Genomic DNA, 18,412 nt, shown 5'->3' with positions numbered 1-18,412 from the left:
ATTGGTATCTTCAAGATGATTGAAAACATTGGTATCTTCAAGATTATTGAAAACATTGGTATCTTCAAGATGATTGAAAACATTGGTATCTTTAAGATGATTGATAACATTGGTATCTTCAAGATGATTGAAAACATTGGTATCTTCAAGATGATTGATAACATTGGTATCTTCAAGATGATTGAAAACATTGGTATCTTCAAGATGATTGATAACATTGGTATCTTCAAGATGATTGATAACATTGGTATCTTCAAGAAGGCTGACGACATTGACAACAAGATGGGAAATATTATTTATACTTATGAGATTGTTGATGGCATTGAAATCTTCAAGATGGCTAATCGCGTTGACATCTTTAAGATGGTTGCTGACATTGACATCTTTAAGATAATTGATGACGTAGACCATTTCAAGATGGTTGATGACATTGACATCTTGAAGATAATTGATGACGTAGACAATTTCAAGATGGTTGATGACATTGACATCCTTAAGTTAATTGATGACGTAGACAATTTCAAGATGATTGATGGTATTGACATATTTAAGATGGTTTAACACATTGGCATCTTCAAGATGGTTCATCCTTAAAAATAAGTACAGTCATTACCATTTTTTATCAAATTCTCTGCATTTTTCTTTTGGAATACAATGAAAAGTCTTAACTTTCTCTAACTTCCCCTACACACATTTTGAAGACTTCCTTGTAACATTGTTTACATTTCCTGTTGCCAGAGCAACTGAAATATTTCTTCACATTAATGAATGACCAGTAATCAAAATGCATAATCTATATTTTAATGTATTTGCTATGGAGTCTACAAAATGTATTTAAGTAAATTACTAATTATTATGTGTATGTCATCTTTTAGCCATATTGTTTTAGAGCAGTGGTCTTCAACGGGGGCGATATCGCCCCCTAGGGGGCGTTTTCGAGATTTTGGGGGGCGCTGAGAGCTAAAGGGGCGGTAGGGGGGCGCTGGGCACAAAATGGGGCGGTAAGGGGGCGCTGGGCATAAAGGCGGAAAGAAGAAACTAAAGGTGCTCTGAAACAAAACAAATTTAAAAATTCTTCAACATTAAAGCTGGGAAACTAAATATAGACAAATTATAGTTAACTTGCTTCTAATTTAAGAACAGAAACAGCGTTAGAAATTGAGTTCGGGAATCCCATTTTCTATTTTTAAATTCTTACTCTTTTGCTATGATCAGAGAGTATCTATTGTCCTTGGATCTCGCGCGTATAAGTGTTTAAGATTTGATAAAGTAGGTAATACGCCTTTTTGATTCTAGTTTATTTTATGTTAATATATTGATATGTAAATAATTAATTGCAAAAAAACATTAAAGGTAACATTTCAAAGAATATTTTAACTTTTTAAAAACAAAAAAAAAACATTGCTAAAATGTTGTTACGAAAACTCACTGGTATGTCATGTAATATTTCCTTGACATTTATTGAATTGCTACTAGAAAAAAAGTAAGTTCTAATTTGATGACATTTTAAGATGAGGTTATGAAACCAAGTCCGCTACACGAACATATAGCGATTTCCAGAAATAAGTTAAGAATATTCATGAACAATTATAAAAATCTACAATTAAAACAATATTAAAAACAAAAAAACGGCAAATCAGGATATGTTTTAATGGCTTCTTAGAAAAATGCATAGCTTTTTTTAAAATACTTGTGATATTGTTGAAAAATTGATTAAAACTAAATTTATTTTAAAACATATGTAACACAAAAAGACTTTTTTCTGTTAGAGATGAAATATTATTTCAAAATTGTCTAGTTATGTAGCTTATGAGGACATATAGGAAACCATCAGTGGTTGGACGCTACTATGATTTCATAAGTAATATAGAATAAAGAACAAATCTATTCACTATTCACCTTGTGAGTTATGATACACAAGAAAAGTTTAGCCCGCAATTTCATTTCTATTTGAATCATTATAAAACTGTAAATAAAATACAAACCCATGCCTAAAATAAGCGCATCTTTCAACAGTTTTGTGAAACAAATGATAAAAAAAGGTGTTAGACTCTTGTTGTAAACTGAAGTTCGCTGGATTTCGAAAGGGGTCTGTTAATGGTTACGGCTCGTTTTTTTTTTAACTCTTAAAAAGAATTTTTGTTTTTGAGAAACGGGAAGATTCAACGGTTGGCGATGACTTAAAGAAAGAAGGCTAAAAAATGTTTTAAATGGAAGGCATCTAACACAAATGAATGAAACGAACCTTCGACTGCTAGGAAAGAGATTAACTTTTATTGATAATATCATTTTCTCTTTTATCGAGATATTAAATCTATTTTACAGAGTTTTAGAATCTCACATAACTTGTTTGTTGACAAATGAATTACTGCCCAAGGACATCGATATCTATGCAATTCACATAACAATGCTCTATGAAGAAATTAAGATTCGCTTCTAAAATTTAAAATATGTATATGTCTTCAGTAAAAAGAATGGAAACATAGGAGGCACACAGTGGCGGAGCTAGGGAGGGGGGGGGGATTTGAATATCCCCCGGGTCCCCATTCAAGGAGGGGGGGGGGCAAATTATTGCTTTTTTAATTAATTAAATTAAATATTACGCAAAATGCAGCGGCCCCCAAAGATGTCAAGCCCCCTGGCCCCCAAACGATGGAAATTCCTAGCTACGTCCCTGGAGGCACAACAGAGATGTGGCTGCATTGAAATGTTTCAGTAAAATTCCAAAACTGTGGTCGAAATTGGCTTATGTTTTAGCTTTTCAGTAAACATACATTGTTAACATAGATTCAGTGCTTAACAAACTTAATGAATAAGCAAAGAAATAGACCGGATGTAGCCATTAGAGAAGACCTTCGCCTTGTTTTGACTAATTTAAAGCTTGAAATTTCTAATATTGTCAGACTGCATGGGGCACAAGGTTACCATTAGCTTAATTTCATTTTGTAGTGAATTCAGCAATAGTAATATTTATATTAAAAAATGAAACTAAATTTACAATTAAACCAAAAAACAGTAGGCCCTAATATTCAAAAATTTAAACGGAGACTATTCTTAGGATTTGAAAGAAAGTCTTTACAATTAATTTTTGTGTGTAATCACTGAAAATTATTTGACATAATTTTTTGTATAATGATAATATTGGCTGTTTTTGCCTTTAATTCCGAAGATTACGACTGAGTCCAGTGTTTCACATAACTACGCAAACCCAACTGCGACCTACATATTTTCCCGAATTTTATGCAGACAAAGCCGTTGTATGCTGGTGTTCTATTTAAGTTTTCTTTCCGTCTTTTGCGCCTGTCTTCAATAATGGCGTTTCTTTGAGTATCAAATGTTTGTCCCGCAGTTTTTGTAAGAGCTCTCGAACTGTTTCTCTCAGAGGCTATCTACTGCCAGAGAATGCTGCCAGGTACTTTTCTCTATGCCAGTGAGAGCAAAATGGCGCCTGAATAAATCTTTATAGCGCTCACGGGGGAGGGGGGCACCTCTGTAACTCAGTTCTTCTTAAAGCTCGTCAGTCATAGGCCAATGAGTTTACAACAATCGCTTTTGGCATGCGGTCGTCTCTCAAGCGGGATATTGACAGCATAAAAATTAATAGATAGATGATATTTTGTTCAAATTTGCCTTCTCACGCTTCTTTATAACTGTTTTTCTTAGAGGGGGGCGCTGGCGGATTTTTTTTTAAAGAAAAAAATCGAAAAGGGGGCGGTAGGCCAAAATAGGTTGAAGACCACTGTTTTAGAGCGTCATTTAAAATCTGTATATTAATTAACCAAAATATAAAAAAAGAATTAATTTTAATTTTAAATTTAACAGTTTACATCTTGTTGAAATGAAACAATTATTCAGACGAATGACGCCTAAACATGGACTTACAACTGAATGAGAATTGTTTTTGTTTTTTTCTCTTCATAATTAATTCGTCCAGCCTTGCGACCCCTACCTCCCATCCAGACGTCGCATCGACTTGATATTTACATGCATCTTCCTCTTAACATTATGATACTGTTAACAAATGGACTCAATAAATATCCATTTTTAATCCCATTTCTTAAACCAACGTCGACATTGACTATGAGATGACACGAAATGATTAAGAAACTGGAAAATAGAGCAGTGAGATTCATAACTAACGAATATTCACACTTGACTAGAGTAACACCTTTAGTAAAATCACTAAATTTAGAAAGCCTTCAGGATAGAAGACATACAAGTAAACTAGCAATCATACATAAAACACTGAACCATAATCTTCAAATACAAAAACAAAATTTAATAAAATACTCTGAAAGACACAAATAAAAAGGCACATTCCTCGCCCCATATGCTAGGACAAATTTGTACAAATACTCCTTCTTCCCTAGAGCTATTAGAGCATGGAATGGGTTGCCTGAGTTAGCCAGGAAAACCAGTGACTTAGCAGAATTAAAGTCATTGGTTAATATGCATGACTAAATGCATGACGCGTATGACGTAATCATCTTCTTTTTTTGAAGTAACGTCTGTATTATATAAGATAAGATAATGTCAGAGACACACCATTCCCATTAATGAGATTGACAGCTTGCAACAGTTAAGAGGCTGGCCAAACCTGCCAGTGACATGGACTAACCAGTGCAAGAGAAACTGTCCAGCTTTGGGTACACACTATAAGGTCATCTTCTGTTATAGCTTCAACATCATGCATGTCATTTATGTCATGGCATAAGGTTCAGTATTCACAATGAGAGAAAATGGTGAATTAAATATAGTGAAATAATGAACAGCCCTCACCAGGGCACGAACCACGACAACGCTATGACAACTCTGAAGGAACATCCGAAACATTTAAAGCATTTTACAAATAAACAACTTCGCCATGAAACAACAAGAACAACAGTAAAAGTCGTTTGTTTTTTTTTTTCCTGATAAAAAACTATATCGACCGATTACTTTTCAAGTCATTTAGTCATGCCTGTTAATCAGTGACTTAAACTATGCTAAGCCTTTTTTCTGCCTGATACAGGCAACCAATTCCATACCCTAATAGCACTAGAGAAGAAGATGCCTTTGTATGAAATCGTCCTAGAATATTCAACAAGGAATGTTTTGATTTTGTATTTTTAAATTATGGTTCAAAGTTTTATGGATTAATTTATCTTATAAATTACAGACGTTACTTCAAAGGAGAAGATAATTACGTTCTAGGCATTTCATATTTTTGGCCATATAAAAAACGATCGGTTAAAACAGTTTGTGAGGCTGACCAGTCGGAAGGTTCATGAGGCTGACCAGTCAGGACATTCATGACCAGTCATGACAGTTTGTGAGGCTGACCAGCCAAAGCAGTTCGTGGGGCCATACCAATTAGGACAGCTCGTGGGGCTTACTAGTCTAAACTGTTAATGATGCTGACCAGTTAGGACAGTTTATGGGTCTAACCAGGCACGACATTCCATGAGGCTAACCAGTCAGGACAGTTCTTGAGACTGACCAGTCAAGACATTTCATGAAGCTAACCAGGCAGGACAGTTCGTGAAGCTAACCAGTCAGGACAGTTCGGGGGGCTAACCAAACAGTCAGGACAGTTCGTGCGTTAAGTTAATGCGTTAAGTTAATGGTATAACCGAGACCAATAGTCATTAAAGGCCTGAACAATGACCATCGTGGTTCGATGATGACCACTTTGTCATTTAGGGGGCTGAGGGCTTTGCACTGGGGTTTTATGCCTCCTCATGTGGCTGGTGAGACCTACGTGAGCCCGGGGGGCTAACCCTACGTGAGCCCGGAATGTTCAGATGCACACGGGGCAGGTTATTCCAGCTGGAGCTAGTGCCGTACAATGAAAATACCTGCACTACTTTTCTTTTTCCCCTAGAAAAATAAATCGGCTGACTTCGCTTCCCCCCCCTTTTTTTTTTTGAGTCAGGACGTCTCACCCTCCTACCCTACAGTATGAGAAGCGCTGCTCTGTTGGCATTTTTAGATACACTCATAGTCACATAAAGTTTTACTAATTCATTACAATAAATTGTTTTGTAAAATAAAGATTTTTTTTTGTTTATGCCAAATTTTTCCAAAGCATGCCGAGACGTCATTTCCTTCACCAATAAGTGCGGCCTTGAAAATGTCTATCTTTATCAGAAATAAATGCAAAATTTGACTTTTTTCTCACTTCCATATAAGCAGCTCCGTGGTAAAGACTCACATATTGGAGTCATCTGGAGGTCGGGCTGTTTCTTTCTACATACAAAGGTAAAACAAAAAATTGGTAAAGCATAAAACAATGTAGACTCTAGAATTCAGATTAATTATATAGACTAGATACTAGTAAAAAAAAATAGACAGTATCAATATAGTATTAAAGTATTGCGTTTATATTATTATATAGATCTCAGATCTAGATCCAGACTAGATCTAATTAATCAAGATTCTAAATAATCTAGAAAATGATAGATCTAGATTGTGAACTAATTTAGTTACACCGTAACTAGATCTAAAGATTTACTATTGACAGTATTGAGTATGATATAATATAAATCGTAGATCTGTTCTAGGCTAGATCTAATTGATCAAGATTCTAAGTAATCTAGAAAAGTTGTTTTTATGACCAAAAATTTGAAGTGGCGTCTGTAATTTATAAGATAAATTTATCAAAAAATCATTGAACCATAATTTACAAATACAAAATCAAAGCCTAATAATATACTCAGAAAGACGCAAAGATAAAGACACATTCCTAGTTCAATATGCTTGGACAAATTCATACAAAGACTTCTTCTAGATTGAGAAAATCATCTTATTACGTCGTAATTCTAATAAGACTATTCGAGTCTGCAGATTGATCTCATATAGCATACAAAAGGCAATGTTTTCAATTCCGAAGAATGGATGAGTGAACTGTTTTACATGACAAAGTAGACCAAGTTGTGACCTCGATATTTTGCCACAACTAAAGCAGCTAAAGCTGTTGTTCGCTAGTGGTCTATGTACGTTTTCTAGAAAAGCTTTGAATCAGATGATTGTAGATGGCCACCTGATCTAGTTATTCTGTAAATCTACTGAGGCTTCTTTTAAAGTATAAAGGTTTAGGTGGAGTGCAGTAATTCGCTTGGCTACACATTCCTTATTGTCATCTCCTTATTTTACATAATTCAATGCATACAAAACGTTTTTTTTTTTGTTTGTTTGTTTTTATTTTTTTTTTTTTTCGGGCCGTCGTCATCAAAAATTATATTCCTGCTTTTACGCCCCTCAGGAATGCTCCCGTCGCCTCAGCGTGGCCCTCCCATGGAAACGTCCGCCAAAGGAAACGGATAGGCAAAGTACGGTAGCACACATAGCTCTCAGTGGGCTACCACACGTACGGTCGAGAGACTGTACATTGTACGTGGTAGGGATGTAACAAAGGCTCGCTAACCCGTCCAACCCCCCATCGATTCGTTCCCTAACGGGGGCCATACGTGCTGTGATGGACCCTCCAACGGGTTCGATGGGACATTATAGGCATAAGAAGGGCCCCTACGCCGCTCTGCCTCCGGCCTCGCACGGGAGAGGAAACTCGTGCGGGGCTCAAGGGAGTCGTGACTAGCGACACACCGGGTGTGAATACATTATCACTTCGGATAAGGTGGGACTTCGGACAGAGGGATTGGTGAAGAGCCGATGCCTTATCCTGGCCATGGATAAAATCCTTTCCTTGGTCAAGAGGTCCATAATAGGGAACGGGACGTTCTCGGACTTTAAGGACATCGGAATCAGGTGGCTCCCTGACAGAAATATCAGTGGAGTTAAACATTGATACATTAACTGTCTCCCTTTCTGGCCTTCATGGAGAGTACATTTTAATTGGTCTCGGAGACTTTGAGATGTCTTCATGCTGTCTGTCTCTCTACGTTGATCGACTGGAGGTCTTCTAGTGGTCTTATAAGTTACTTCCGACACATATCGATGTGTTAATCTATTCAAGTATGTTGGAGATTTAAGCTGGCGCTAAGCTCTGGTTGTTTCAGGCAAGCCTTCACATGCTATTATGACACAAGGAAAGAACGAGCACTTTCGGGAATTTGTCTTAGTATATAAGGAATAATAGATAAGCTTATATTTTCGTTTCTCTCTGAGTATTTATGACTTTCTATTTTTAAATTAGGATTTAAAGTAAAATGTTTTCAAGTAATCGAATTATCGTTCAAAGTAAAAATGCTCAAATTTTGTTTTAAATATAAAATTCAAGGTTTATTAGTTATTGAAAATTAATCGCTCTATGAGTTGTACAAAAGAGGTACTCTGTTTTTCAGAAAAGTATTTTTATACTTTTTCTTGTTTAAATATTGGATTACCGTTCTTGTGTATATTCTCTAGTAAACTAAGAGACAGTGTGTCTCTTTCCGTGTGTCTCTTTCAATGTGTCTCCCTTCTTCCCCCCCCCCCATTTTTAACTCTTCCTCTTTTCAGTTTGCAAACTTTTCATCGATAGCATCTAGGACCTGCATAAACACGGTTCTCCAAAGCGGCTCTAACAATTTTCCTAGAAATTTGACAGTTGATCTTTATAGTTAAGTTACTAGCTAATTGGCCAGACTGGGTAAACTCTAGATATGATTCTTCGAAATATCTTCTAAAATTAAATTTGGTCTAGACAATCTTTATCTTGAACAGACATAGCGGGTATTTCCGCTATCTTCATTGAGGGGGTCCCCCCTAAAAGTGCTTTTGTTTTTTTAACTTAAATATTAAATATTACGCAAAATGCAGGGGCCCCCAGAGAGGTCAAGATCCTCCGGGCCCACAAATGATGGAAAATTCCTAGCTACGCCCCAGGTTGAGATACATTTTGCGCGCCGTCTTGGATCTAGATATATAGCTCTCTCATTACAAATTAATAAACTCGAGAGTAGATTTATCCATTCGCTTAACAAAGTGTTTTCGCGGGAAATGGGAGGAGGCTAAGATAGGTGTGGTTAATTCTTTTCGAATATTTGGTGCTAGTTATTACGAACAAGATACTTTCCCTTGTAAATGATAATCAGCTGTATAGAGAAGGGTTTAATTATTACTATTTTTATTATTTTTTTTATTTTGCTTGTTCATGATGTTAGTGGTCGCAGCGTTACAAATTCTGTAAATATAATTTGTATGGAACGTATTTGATAGGCCTACAAGATAAATAGTACCGGTCAATACCCTTTATATTCGTTTATTATTCTATTAAAAAACGTACATAAAGATAGATAATCGCCTTTTTCAAAGCTTAGTATCTATATCATCAGTTGTTTCCCTTACACGTACATTTATAATATAATATACTCAGGTGTAGACTTACTTAACTGTTAGCAGAAAAATATATCAATGGTTGTGATATTCTACAGTAAATGAATTCCTACTTGTCCTACTTAAAGTAAATAGTTGTAAAAATGGTTGTTGTCTTTTTGTTTTTTTTGGGTAGTGTTACTATGGGTGTGAACTCCCATGTGTGTGTTGTTGTTTTTTTAATTCTATAGTAAATAGTTGTAAAAGTGGTTAATTTTTTCTGAGTAAAAGTGTTGCATCGGGTTTTCAATATCGTTTCTCTTTTTCGAGATCTAAACATGACAGACAGACATACGGACACACAGACTACACAAAACTAGAAGCTGCTTTTCTCTTTTCAAGGCCCGCTAAAAATTGTTTACTATTAATATTTCTATGCATTGAATTTTTTTCAATGGTAATGTTTTCTTTTTTCTGCAGGGGCATTGAACGCTCATCGTCTCTGGTAGACACAGCCACACAATGACTGGCCGTCCAGAGGTCCCCAGCTGTTTCTTGGGTTCAAAACCCAATTTTGTGGAGCTAAAACTTGAGAGAGACAGCCATCAGGAGTCCGAGTTTACGGTCGATGGACAAAACAACATTGTTATCACGTTCAAAGCGGGAGTTCCTATTAAAGTAAGCTGTTTTTAGCGGCCTCTAAAGGGGAAAAGCTGATGTTAATTTTTGTGTTGTTTGTCTGTCTGTCCGTCTGTCTGTGTCTGTCCGTCTGAAGCAATTTGAGTAAAGTGAAAGAGAGTTCTCTGTCTTTGGTGAGTCTAACAAAAAAAAATTGGAGTTAAAGCTCATCTCATCTCTGCCTGTGGCTTCTCGGTCCTGGGAGAATCTCTACAACTGCCCTAATTGTAATGCCCATCTACTTGATTCTGCTCCAAATCAAGGCGCATGGGTTGTCTTCTCTTCCTCTTCCCTTGAGGGTTCAAAGTCAGGGCTTTGTCTTGTAATTATGGATGAAAGTTTGCGAAGAGTGTGGCCTTTCCATCTTCAGCGTATCTGAAGGATATCAACTTCAATGGGCAGCTGCTGGTTCCTAGCCACAGTTCCTCATTCAAGATCATGTCTAGCCAAAGGATCATACGAATTTTCCCGAGACACGAACTGAAGGTGAAACCAGACGAACACTGATAGATCAATGGTTGTGTTACGGTCGTAGCGCAGCATGATGTGCATGAATAAAGGTGCGAATTGGTGTAATGAATGGAAGGGTTGTAAAAAGAGGAAGCCGGGAGAAAGTGACCGGAAGAGAGATGAAATGCTGATGTGTACATAAATCGTTATAATATTAAAGTATTGCTAGAATAAAACCTGAGAGGGTATTATTATTTTGAAGAGTCTTATGTCCTAACAGGTTGTATTAGTTCAAACAGTTACAGCGTTCTTAAGATCATTAGCTATTTAAGCAGCCTGAAATACCAGGGAGGTTCACAAGTACATTCCTAGTGTGTTGTACAGAAGTCTTCGGTACATTGAGTTTTCTATTTCTAGTCTTACATTTCAAGAGTGATTAAATTTAACGATGATACTGACTTCATTTTGAATGTCCCGCAGGTTGTAACTCAACTGATCCAAGTCGCAACTGAAACAGATCTGGTGGATTACGTCTTGACCCAAAGAAAAAACAAAGGCTCCGTGAGCTTCTATTTGGGATTCCCGGCCAATGGCTGGTACAAGTTCCTGGTCTTCGCCCTGGACGAGACGGACCCTGGTGACTCCTGCCCCAACGTCTTCAACTACTTGATCAACGTGCAGAACATCAAGAAGCCGGCCAGGCCCTACCCCAGGGTCTACACCAAATTCTACACCGACTGCGCCTTCCTATACCAGCCCCTGGTGCTGCACTCCGAGTCCAAGAACCTGGACAAGGTCCATTTTGAGTTGACCGTGCCCGGGGCCTACAAGGTGGCCCTGCACGTGGTGGACGAGTGGTTCCTGATGACCAAGATGGGCGAAGACAAATGGGACGGGGTATTTAACCTCTCCAAGTTTAAGAAACCGGGCACCAAAGTGCAAGTAATGGCCGCCTTTGACCCTGAAGGAACTATATACTCGGCACTTTTGGACTATATAATGTAGTTGGCAGAAACAGGTCAGACTTATACGCTTGCGAAAGTCATTGAAAGGTGTAAAATAGATTGCAATATAAATTAAAACACTATACAAGGAATGTTATCTTTTTTCTTTTGTCTTGGTTACAAAAATACAATTATGTAATACATCCCCTGGCTTCTTTCATCTACAGAGCAAGGAACTAAATATTGATACAGCTGTACTATTAGAGAAGTAATGTGATACAGGATTGTTTATACAGTTGCCTTTTCTTTAAAGTTTCTCTCATATTTTAGAATGAATATGCAATTAAAACTGAAATAAACTGTACAATTATGCCCGGATACGGATAGGTCGAATGAGCCTCCGAGTTCTTTTATGTATTCTGTGTTTGTATGTTTTGTGTGTCACGTGTCATTGCGTCAATGGGTATGTTGATTATGCGTGTCATAGTTGGTTATACGTTGCACCTGGGGGTGCATCAGAATCATAAAACCATTAGGTCCAAGATCTGATCCTAATTTTTTTTCATGTGGTCTGACTGGCTAATACGTCCGGACGATGACGTGGACATTTCCCGTTATGTTTCCTTCCTGGTGATACTTCTACACTGAAGCGGGTGTGGCCGATATAAAATATAATGACCAGAACGACTATTGGGCGACTGAACACATCACAGCAAATTGTATTGACCTCATTCCAACAAGTGGATAAAACTAAAGGATGTTAGGGCGAACGAAAAAGTAACACATTTCTTCTTGTCCTCCTTTGTTTATAACAAGAGTAAATTGTAAGTAGTAGAGTGAAGTTCCAGTTTCAGACCTTGTGGTCTATAGGGCAGATGATGTAAAGGTCATCTGTTTCTGTGGCCCACGGTTAACGAGGGTGCCATGTGGCCAGCACAACGACCAACCGCCTTTACTTTTCCCTCAACTAATGTCCGTAAATAGTTGACTCAAAATAACTGACAGAGAAGGAGGAGGCTGGAGAGACAGAAGGAGAGGGAAAGAGAGAAAGAACAGCAGGATGGGAGACGGAGATAAAAAGAGATAGGAACACAAAGAAAGAGAGAAAGAAAGAGAAACACATAGGAACACAAAGAAAGAGAGAAAGAAATAGAAATTGACTGAGAGGAAGAAGAGAAATAGATAGAGAATTGGGAGAGAAAAAAAGAGAAAGAGATAGTGAGGGAGAGAGATGAGAGAAAACAGAAAGAAAGAACGGAGAGAGATAGGAAGAGAGTAAAGAGAACGAAAAAGAAAGAGAGTGATTGGTGGTGAAAGAAGACCAAAAAAAGAGAAAAAAGGAAAGAGGGTGATGGGTGGTGAAAGATGACCAAAAAAAGAGAAAAAAAAGGAAAGAGGGTGATGGGTGGTGAAAGATGTCCAAAAAAAAAAGAGAAAAAAGGAAAGAGGGTGATGGGTGGTGAAAGATGACCAAAAAAAGAGAAAAAAAAGGAAAGAGGGTGATGGGTGGTGAAAGATGTCCAAAAAAAAAGAGAAAAAAGGAAAGAGGGTGATGGGTGGTGAAAGATGTCAAAAAAAGAGAAAAAAAAGGAAAGAGAGTGATGGGTGGTGAAAGATGTCAAAAAAAAAGAGAAAAAAAAAGGAAAGCGAGTGATGGGTGGTGAAAGATGACCAAAAAAAGAAAAAAGGAAAGAGGGTGATGGGTGGTGAAAGATGTCAAAAAAAAGAGAAAAAAAAGGAAAGAGGGTGATGGGTGGTGAAAGATGACCAAAAAAAGAAAAAAGGAAAGAGGGTGATGGGTGGTGAAAGATGACCAAAAAAAGAAAAAAGGAAAGAGGGTGATGGGTGGTGAAAGATGTCCAAAAAAGAGAAAAAAGGAAAGAGAGTGATGGGTGGTGAAAGATGTCCAAAAAAAAAAGAGAAAAAAGGAAAGAGTGATGGGTGGTGAAAGAAGACTATAACAAAAAGAGAGGTGAGCTCGAGGGCTAAAGTGAAAACTTGTAGAAAGGGGGCGGAGGGTAGATAGACACGTTTGAGCCATGAATATGATAGAATAGCTAAAAGTCACTAGCTTACTGTAATCTACAGGTAAGTACAGTGAATAGCGTCCTGGTGGGTGGTCTTATGATAAACTAAACAGTAGATCTAACAACACCTGAATTAGTGAAATATATCTAAACCAAGTTTTCCCTACCACACACTCATACACCCCGACATACCGCACACGCATATCAAGCAAAAACAACGGCACACACACTAATGACACCACATTGGTAAAAAGCACATAAATAAGCATTTTAGTCAAATCACACCTCACTTTTCAAAAAACATTATGATCACATCACATAACAGATAAACATCACACATCATACGCATACGTCAAATATTTCATACATCCTATGCAACACTCACAACACACATAAACCAAACGCTACACATAACACCACATAAACAACACAAACCAAATTTACATTACACTCCACACACTCCACTCCACGCACTCCTCTACACACACATAGAAACTAGAATAGAGGCAAAACAGAGCTGTGAAATTTATAACAAACGAATATTTGATTAAACCATTAGTGAAACAACTAAATTTAAAGACACTTCCGGACAGAAGATAGATAGATAGATAGATAGATAGATAGATAGATAGATAGATAGATAGACAGATAGATAGATAGATAGATAGATAGATAGATAGATAGATAGATAGATAGATAGATAGATAGATAGATAGATAGATTGATAGATAGATAGATAGATAGATAGATAGATAGATAGATAGATAGATAGATAGATTGATAGATAGATAGATAGATAGATAGATAGATAGATAGATAGATAGATAGATAGATAGATAGACAGATAGATATAGATATAGATATAGATATAGATATGAATAGATTTACTCACAAAAATACATAATTATAACGTCTTTCGATCATTTTACTTATTAATTTATCGAGAGATTATTTTATTTACTTCAAGTATTACTAAACTAAAGTAAAGTAAATTGTGCATTGGCAAGAAACTTACTACCTCATAGAATTCATTTCTATTCTATTCTAGAACCACGCGTAACGCAGTTAAGAATTCTGTTCTAGAATCAAACATTGCACAGTTTGAGAATTCTGTTATAAAGTCACACATAGCACAGTTTGAGAATTCTGTTCTTGAGTCACACATTGCACAGTTTGAGAATTCTTATAGAGTCACACATAGCACAGTTTGAGAATTCTGTTCTTGAGTCACACATAGCACAGTTTGAGAATTCTGTTCTTGAGTCACACATAGCACAGTTTGAGAATTCTGTTATAGAATCACTCATAGCACAGTTTGAGAATTCTGTTCTAGAGTCACACAGCACAATTTAAGAATTCTCTTATTGAGTCTATCTGTAATAGAAGCATAGATGTGCGTTTCTAAGAAAATAAAAGAAATATGAAAAATGATTTATTATGTATAGCATGCTGAATATTTGTAAACCTTGAGACGTTCTTCACGCTTCATTTAGTTTGTTTTCAAAGAAAAACAGATTCTATGATAAAAATGTGTTATATAATTTTTAAAAAAATAGTCGGTGCTGAAAAAACTTTGATCTATAACAAGAAGCAACCAGTGACTCAAGGTTAGGAAGTTATCAAGATTATCTAGTCTGTCTCCTCAAACTTAATGTCATAGGAGGAAAAAAAAAAAGACATTTTGAATAATGCCTCGTTGCATTTCTCAGAAAATACACAAAGCAGAGAGGTTCGGAGATCCCATGCTGAAATTCATTATCTCCCATCATCTGTTGTCACTAATTGTCTTCTTTAAACCGCCCCCCCCCCCAACCCATCCATTTCACACAATGGCCACATTGTGCACGGTACATTGACTACATTTCAGGGTAACCCATCATGTGTTGCCAAAAGTTGTGTTCTTTAAATCCACTCCATTTTACACTATTGCCCCATTTTGCGCAAGTCGCACGGTAGATTGATTACATTTTAGTATTTTTCCTATAAATCTGTAGGCCTGTTATAAACATTTAAAGTCTTCATGTCAAAAAATTTCCTAAATTACGTATTTTGCCTTCACCAATCATTTAGTATGTTGACCGTTGGGGGCACCACAAATAATCTGTTGACCGTCTTTATCCATTCTCATCTGTCTTTAGCCTTAACTAAAATTTCTTTCAATAACAGACCCGTCCTTTCTTTGATACTGTCTGACTATCACTTTCTCTGTCTGCCTTTTCTTCTTTTCCTGGTACTGATCCCTGCAGGAAGGTCTTTGCGAAACCATACAATTTTAGTTCGCGTTGTTTAACTGTGGTTAGCCGGCCATCGTGAGGGCCGATGTCCATATTGGATTGTTCTCGAATTTTAGTATCTGTGACGCTGCTTTTGTATGTGATATCTCTGATACTTTTATAAGCTTCTTGAATCCATAACAAATGCACTGAAAACGCGAAAGCAGGTTAGTAATTTTGTGTGTGTTTAGGGATGTATATGAGCTTGCGTGTGTTATTAAACGTATGTATTAACTTTTTTGAAGCAACGTTAGTTTTACAATCAATAAATATAAAAATATTTTATGCAGATTTTACTTACCTGTAAAACAATTAAATACGTGTTAATAAATAACGATGCAATTCATGGTCTTTAATTCATTATCTAGATTTATGCCTACTCTAGCCCAAACTTGTAGGGCTACGACCTTGGTAAAATGGATGTAAAAAAGTTAGCATTCACTTTACATTAACCCAAGACAGAAGTTTCTTCAGACAGGCAAAAAAGAACAAGTTTCCACAGGCCTTGACTTTGAAGGGTCGAAGAGTCATTTCTTAGGACAATAAATATTAAATTTTATTATCTATTTCTTTATTATTAAATCTTTTTTCGCAGTTTTAAATGTAAAGGTTGTCTTACATAATACTTAAAATGATAAGCTGTTTTACAATTAGTGCATACAAAATAAAAATGTTGAAGGCTAGAAGCTAGACTATCACATGCATCTTAAGGCTTCATCATCATCATCATCAAACTCAATTTGACAGTGGCTAAAGCGCTGGACAGAAACCCCGCTGTTTAGCGTAGTCCATGCACGTCACCAAACAGGTTGAGAAGTTTTGGTTTCCCTGACCTGTCGAGGCGGACAGTCAAAAAGTTCTGGGGCAGTCAAATAGAATATGAGACACGGTTTCCTCTTCTTTCCCGCAGCGGGGGCACCGTGAGCCAAAATTTGGCGATAGCCGTGAGAAATTTGAGCCAAGAGGAAATTGGCCTGTCCTGCACTGTGCTTTATAATAGTTTGCTCAGGCTTGGACAGCCTCCACCACGGGGAAGTGCGGTCAGGGCTCCTCATACCTCCCAGACTCCTCGGACCTTTTGGGACTTGTCCAGGTGCTTAAACCACTTTTCCATTTTTGTGTTTTCAGATTGTAGCGTGCCCATAGCTGGGAGTCCCTTGGGAATTCACACAATTTTATTAGATGACAAATACGTCTTGCAAGAAATGTAAATTCCCTCCCGCAAATTGTGTTTAAAAAAAAAAGCAAAGGAATAAATTACCTTATATTGATTACAAAGGGCCCTATATCTCAAATAGCGAAGGGTCCTGATATTGGGGCCCAATAGTCATTGTTATTTTGTTTCGAATTGTCTCATTGGTTGTGCCGTCTTTAAAGGTAATACCTAGGATTTTTCAATAGCATCTCGATTCCGTGGCTAGGATCATCTTCTCTAATTCTGCAGTTAGCAAGCATACAAGCATGTGGCCATAACTCATGAGTGCATCAGTCTGACTTTAAGTGCCCAGGGTTATGCCTTGGTCTTTCCAGATTGTCTTCAGTTTCACAAGTGTTCCTTTGAATTGTGGGTAATATGTATTTTATTAACAGTCGATGCTGTTCTAAGCACACAGTAAGATACTTAATTTGGTGTTGAAAAAAGAGAGAGAGAGAGAGGGTGTGAATTGAAGTAGAAACCAGATATTAGAATTATATTAAGAAGTTAAACTTTAATGTACACAATACCATCAAAGTTACTAGACCTAAATGTTTCGGATTCTTATATCTGTATGTTTTATACTAGTTTTCTTCTTGAAAATAATTTTGAAAAATATATAAATTTAGAATATTTGTTTAACTATTTTTTTTAAATTTAAATAAATGGGAAATAACCCAACTTTAAAAACTAGCGAAGGGTTCATACTGGTTCTTTGAACATAGAAAGTGTCCCGTAACGGTTAAAGAAACAGGCATGATTGTAATTAGTCTAAACCAGTGATGCCCAGCCTAATTCGACCTTCGGGCCATTTTAATTTCCAACTCTCGTGTCGCGGGTCACATGACAGAAAAGATACAAAAAAGTAATGAAATGGAACTACAACTATTTTATTAGAAACCCGTGGATCTAGCACTTACATTAATTAGTCAGATGTTTGAAGTTTATCTTTTTTTCTACCCTTCGGAAAAATGGCTTCAATTCTCTACTTAAAATGTAAGCTACATTATATCTAGCTTAACCATCTCTTTTTGGCAACTATATTCAATCCTTCAATCTCTAGGTGTAGTTTAACAATATTTTATTCGCGGCTCAAATCAAGAATGCTGCCATGTATTTTTTTTTTATACAACCATACTTTCTTTACATATCAAATACATTGGCTTATTATCATGCTCCACAAAAAGTAAAGATCCGTTCACTTTTCCTGTTAGATTAAACATTTAGTCCCATTTCATAAACACAATGTTAAAGGTCATGGGACCAATCCATCAGAGAAAAAGTAAGGGCGCAAACGTATGTAAAAAAAAAACTTTATCAACCCTTTGGAGAGGGGATTTTCTACACTTTATGCCGTCGTTTCGGCGGGCCGGATGGAACCACTTCGCGGGCCGGATCTGGTCCGCGGGCCGTATTTTGGGCATCACTGGTCTAAACGATATATATACGTGTATATGCTTCCCTTTCTATCAAAGAGGCGACGCGCCGTTATGAATAAAACGATGTGTAGCAATGTGCCATGCCTTAAGAGGCTGCTGCGTTTCTCATACAAATTAATCATTTCGTATTTCTCGGCTGCATCTTGCATCTATTCTGTGTTTGTTTGTATTG

General features: G+C 36.9%; 1 protein-coding gene across 1 annotated transcript; it reads left to right on the top strand.

The window, feature by feature from the left end:
- The first annotated feature begins 6,063 nt into the window (after nt 1-6,063).
- Nucleotides 6,064-11,699, top strand: LOC106060431 (uncharacterized). Its single transcript, XM_056018236.1, has 3 exons — nt 6,064-6,240; nt 9,715-9,912; nt 10,843-11,699. Exons 2-3 carry the CDS (start codon nt 9,757-9,759, stop codon nt 11,365-11,367), a joined length of 681 nt encoding a protein of 226 aa, XP_055874211.1. The 5' UTR covers nt 6,064-6,240; nt 9,715-9,756; the 3' UTR covers nt 11,368-11,699.
- Nucleotides 11,700-18,412: the final 6,713 nt, after the last annotated feature.

Source organism: Biomphalaria glabrata, chromosome 1 (assembly GCF_947242115.1).
Source record: "Biomphalaria glabrata chromosome 1, xgBioGlab47.1, whole genome shotgun sequence".
NCBI lineage: Eukaryota > Metazoa > Mollusca > Gastropoda > Planorbidae > Biomphalaria > Biomphalaria glabrata.
This window is presented reverse-complemented; position numbering and strand designations above follow the sequence as displayed.

Coding starts and splice junctions, on each gene's coding strand:
- LOC106060431 (XM_056018236.1), top strand. CDS start 9,757: ATGACTGGCCGTCCAGAGGTCCCCAGCTGTTTCTTGGGTTCAAAACCC. Junction 9,913..10,842: donor AAGCGGGAGTTCCTATTAAA/GTAAGCTGTTTT, acceptor AATGTCCCGCAG/GTTGTAACTCAACTGATCCA.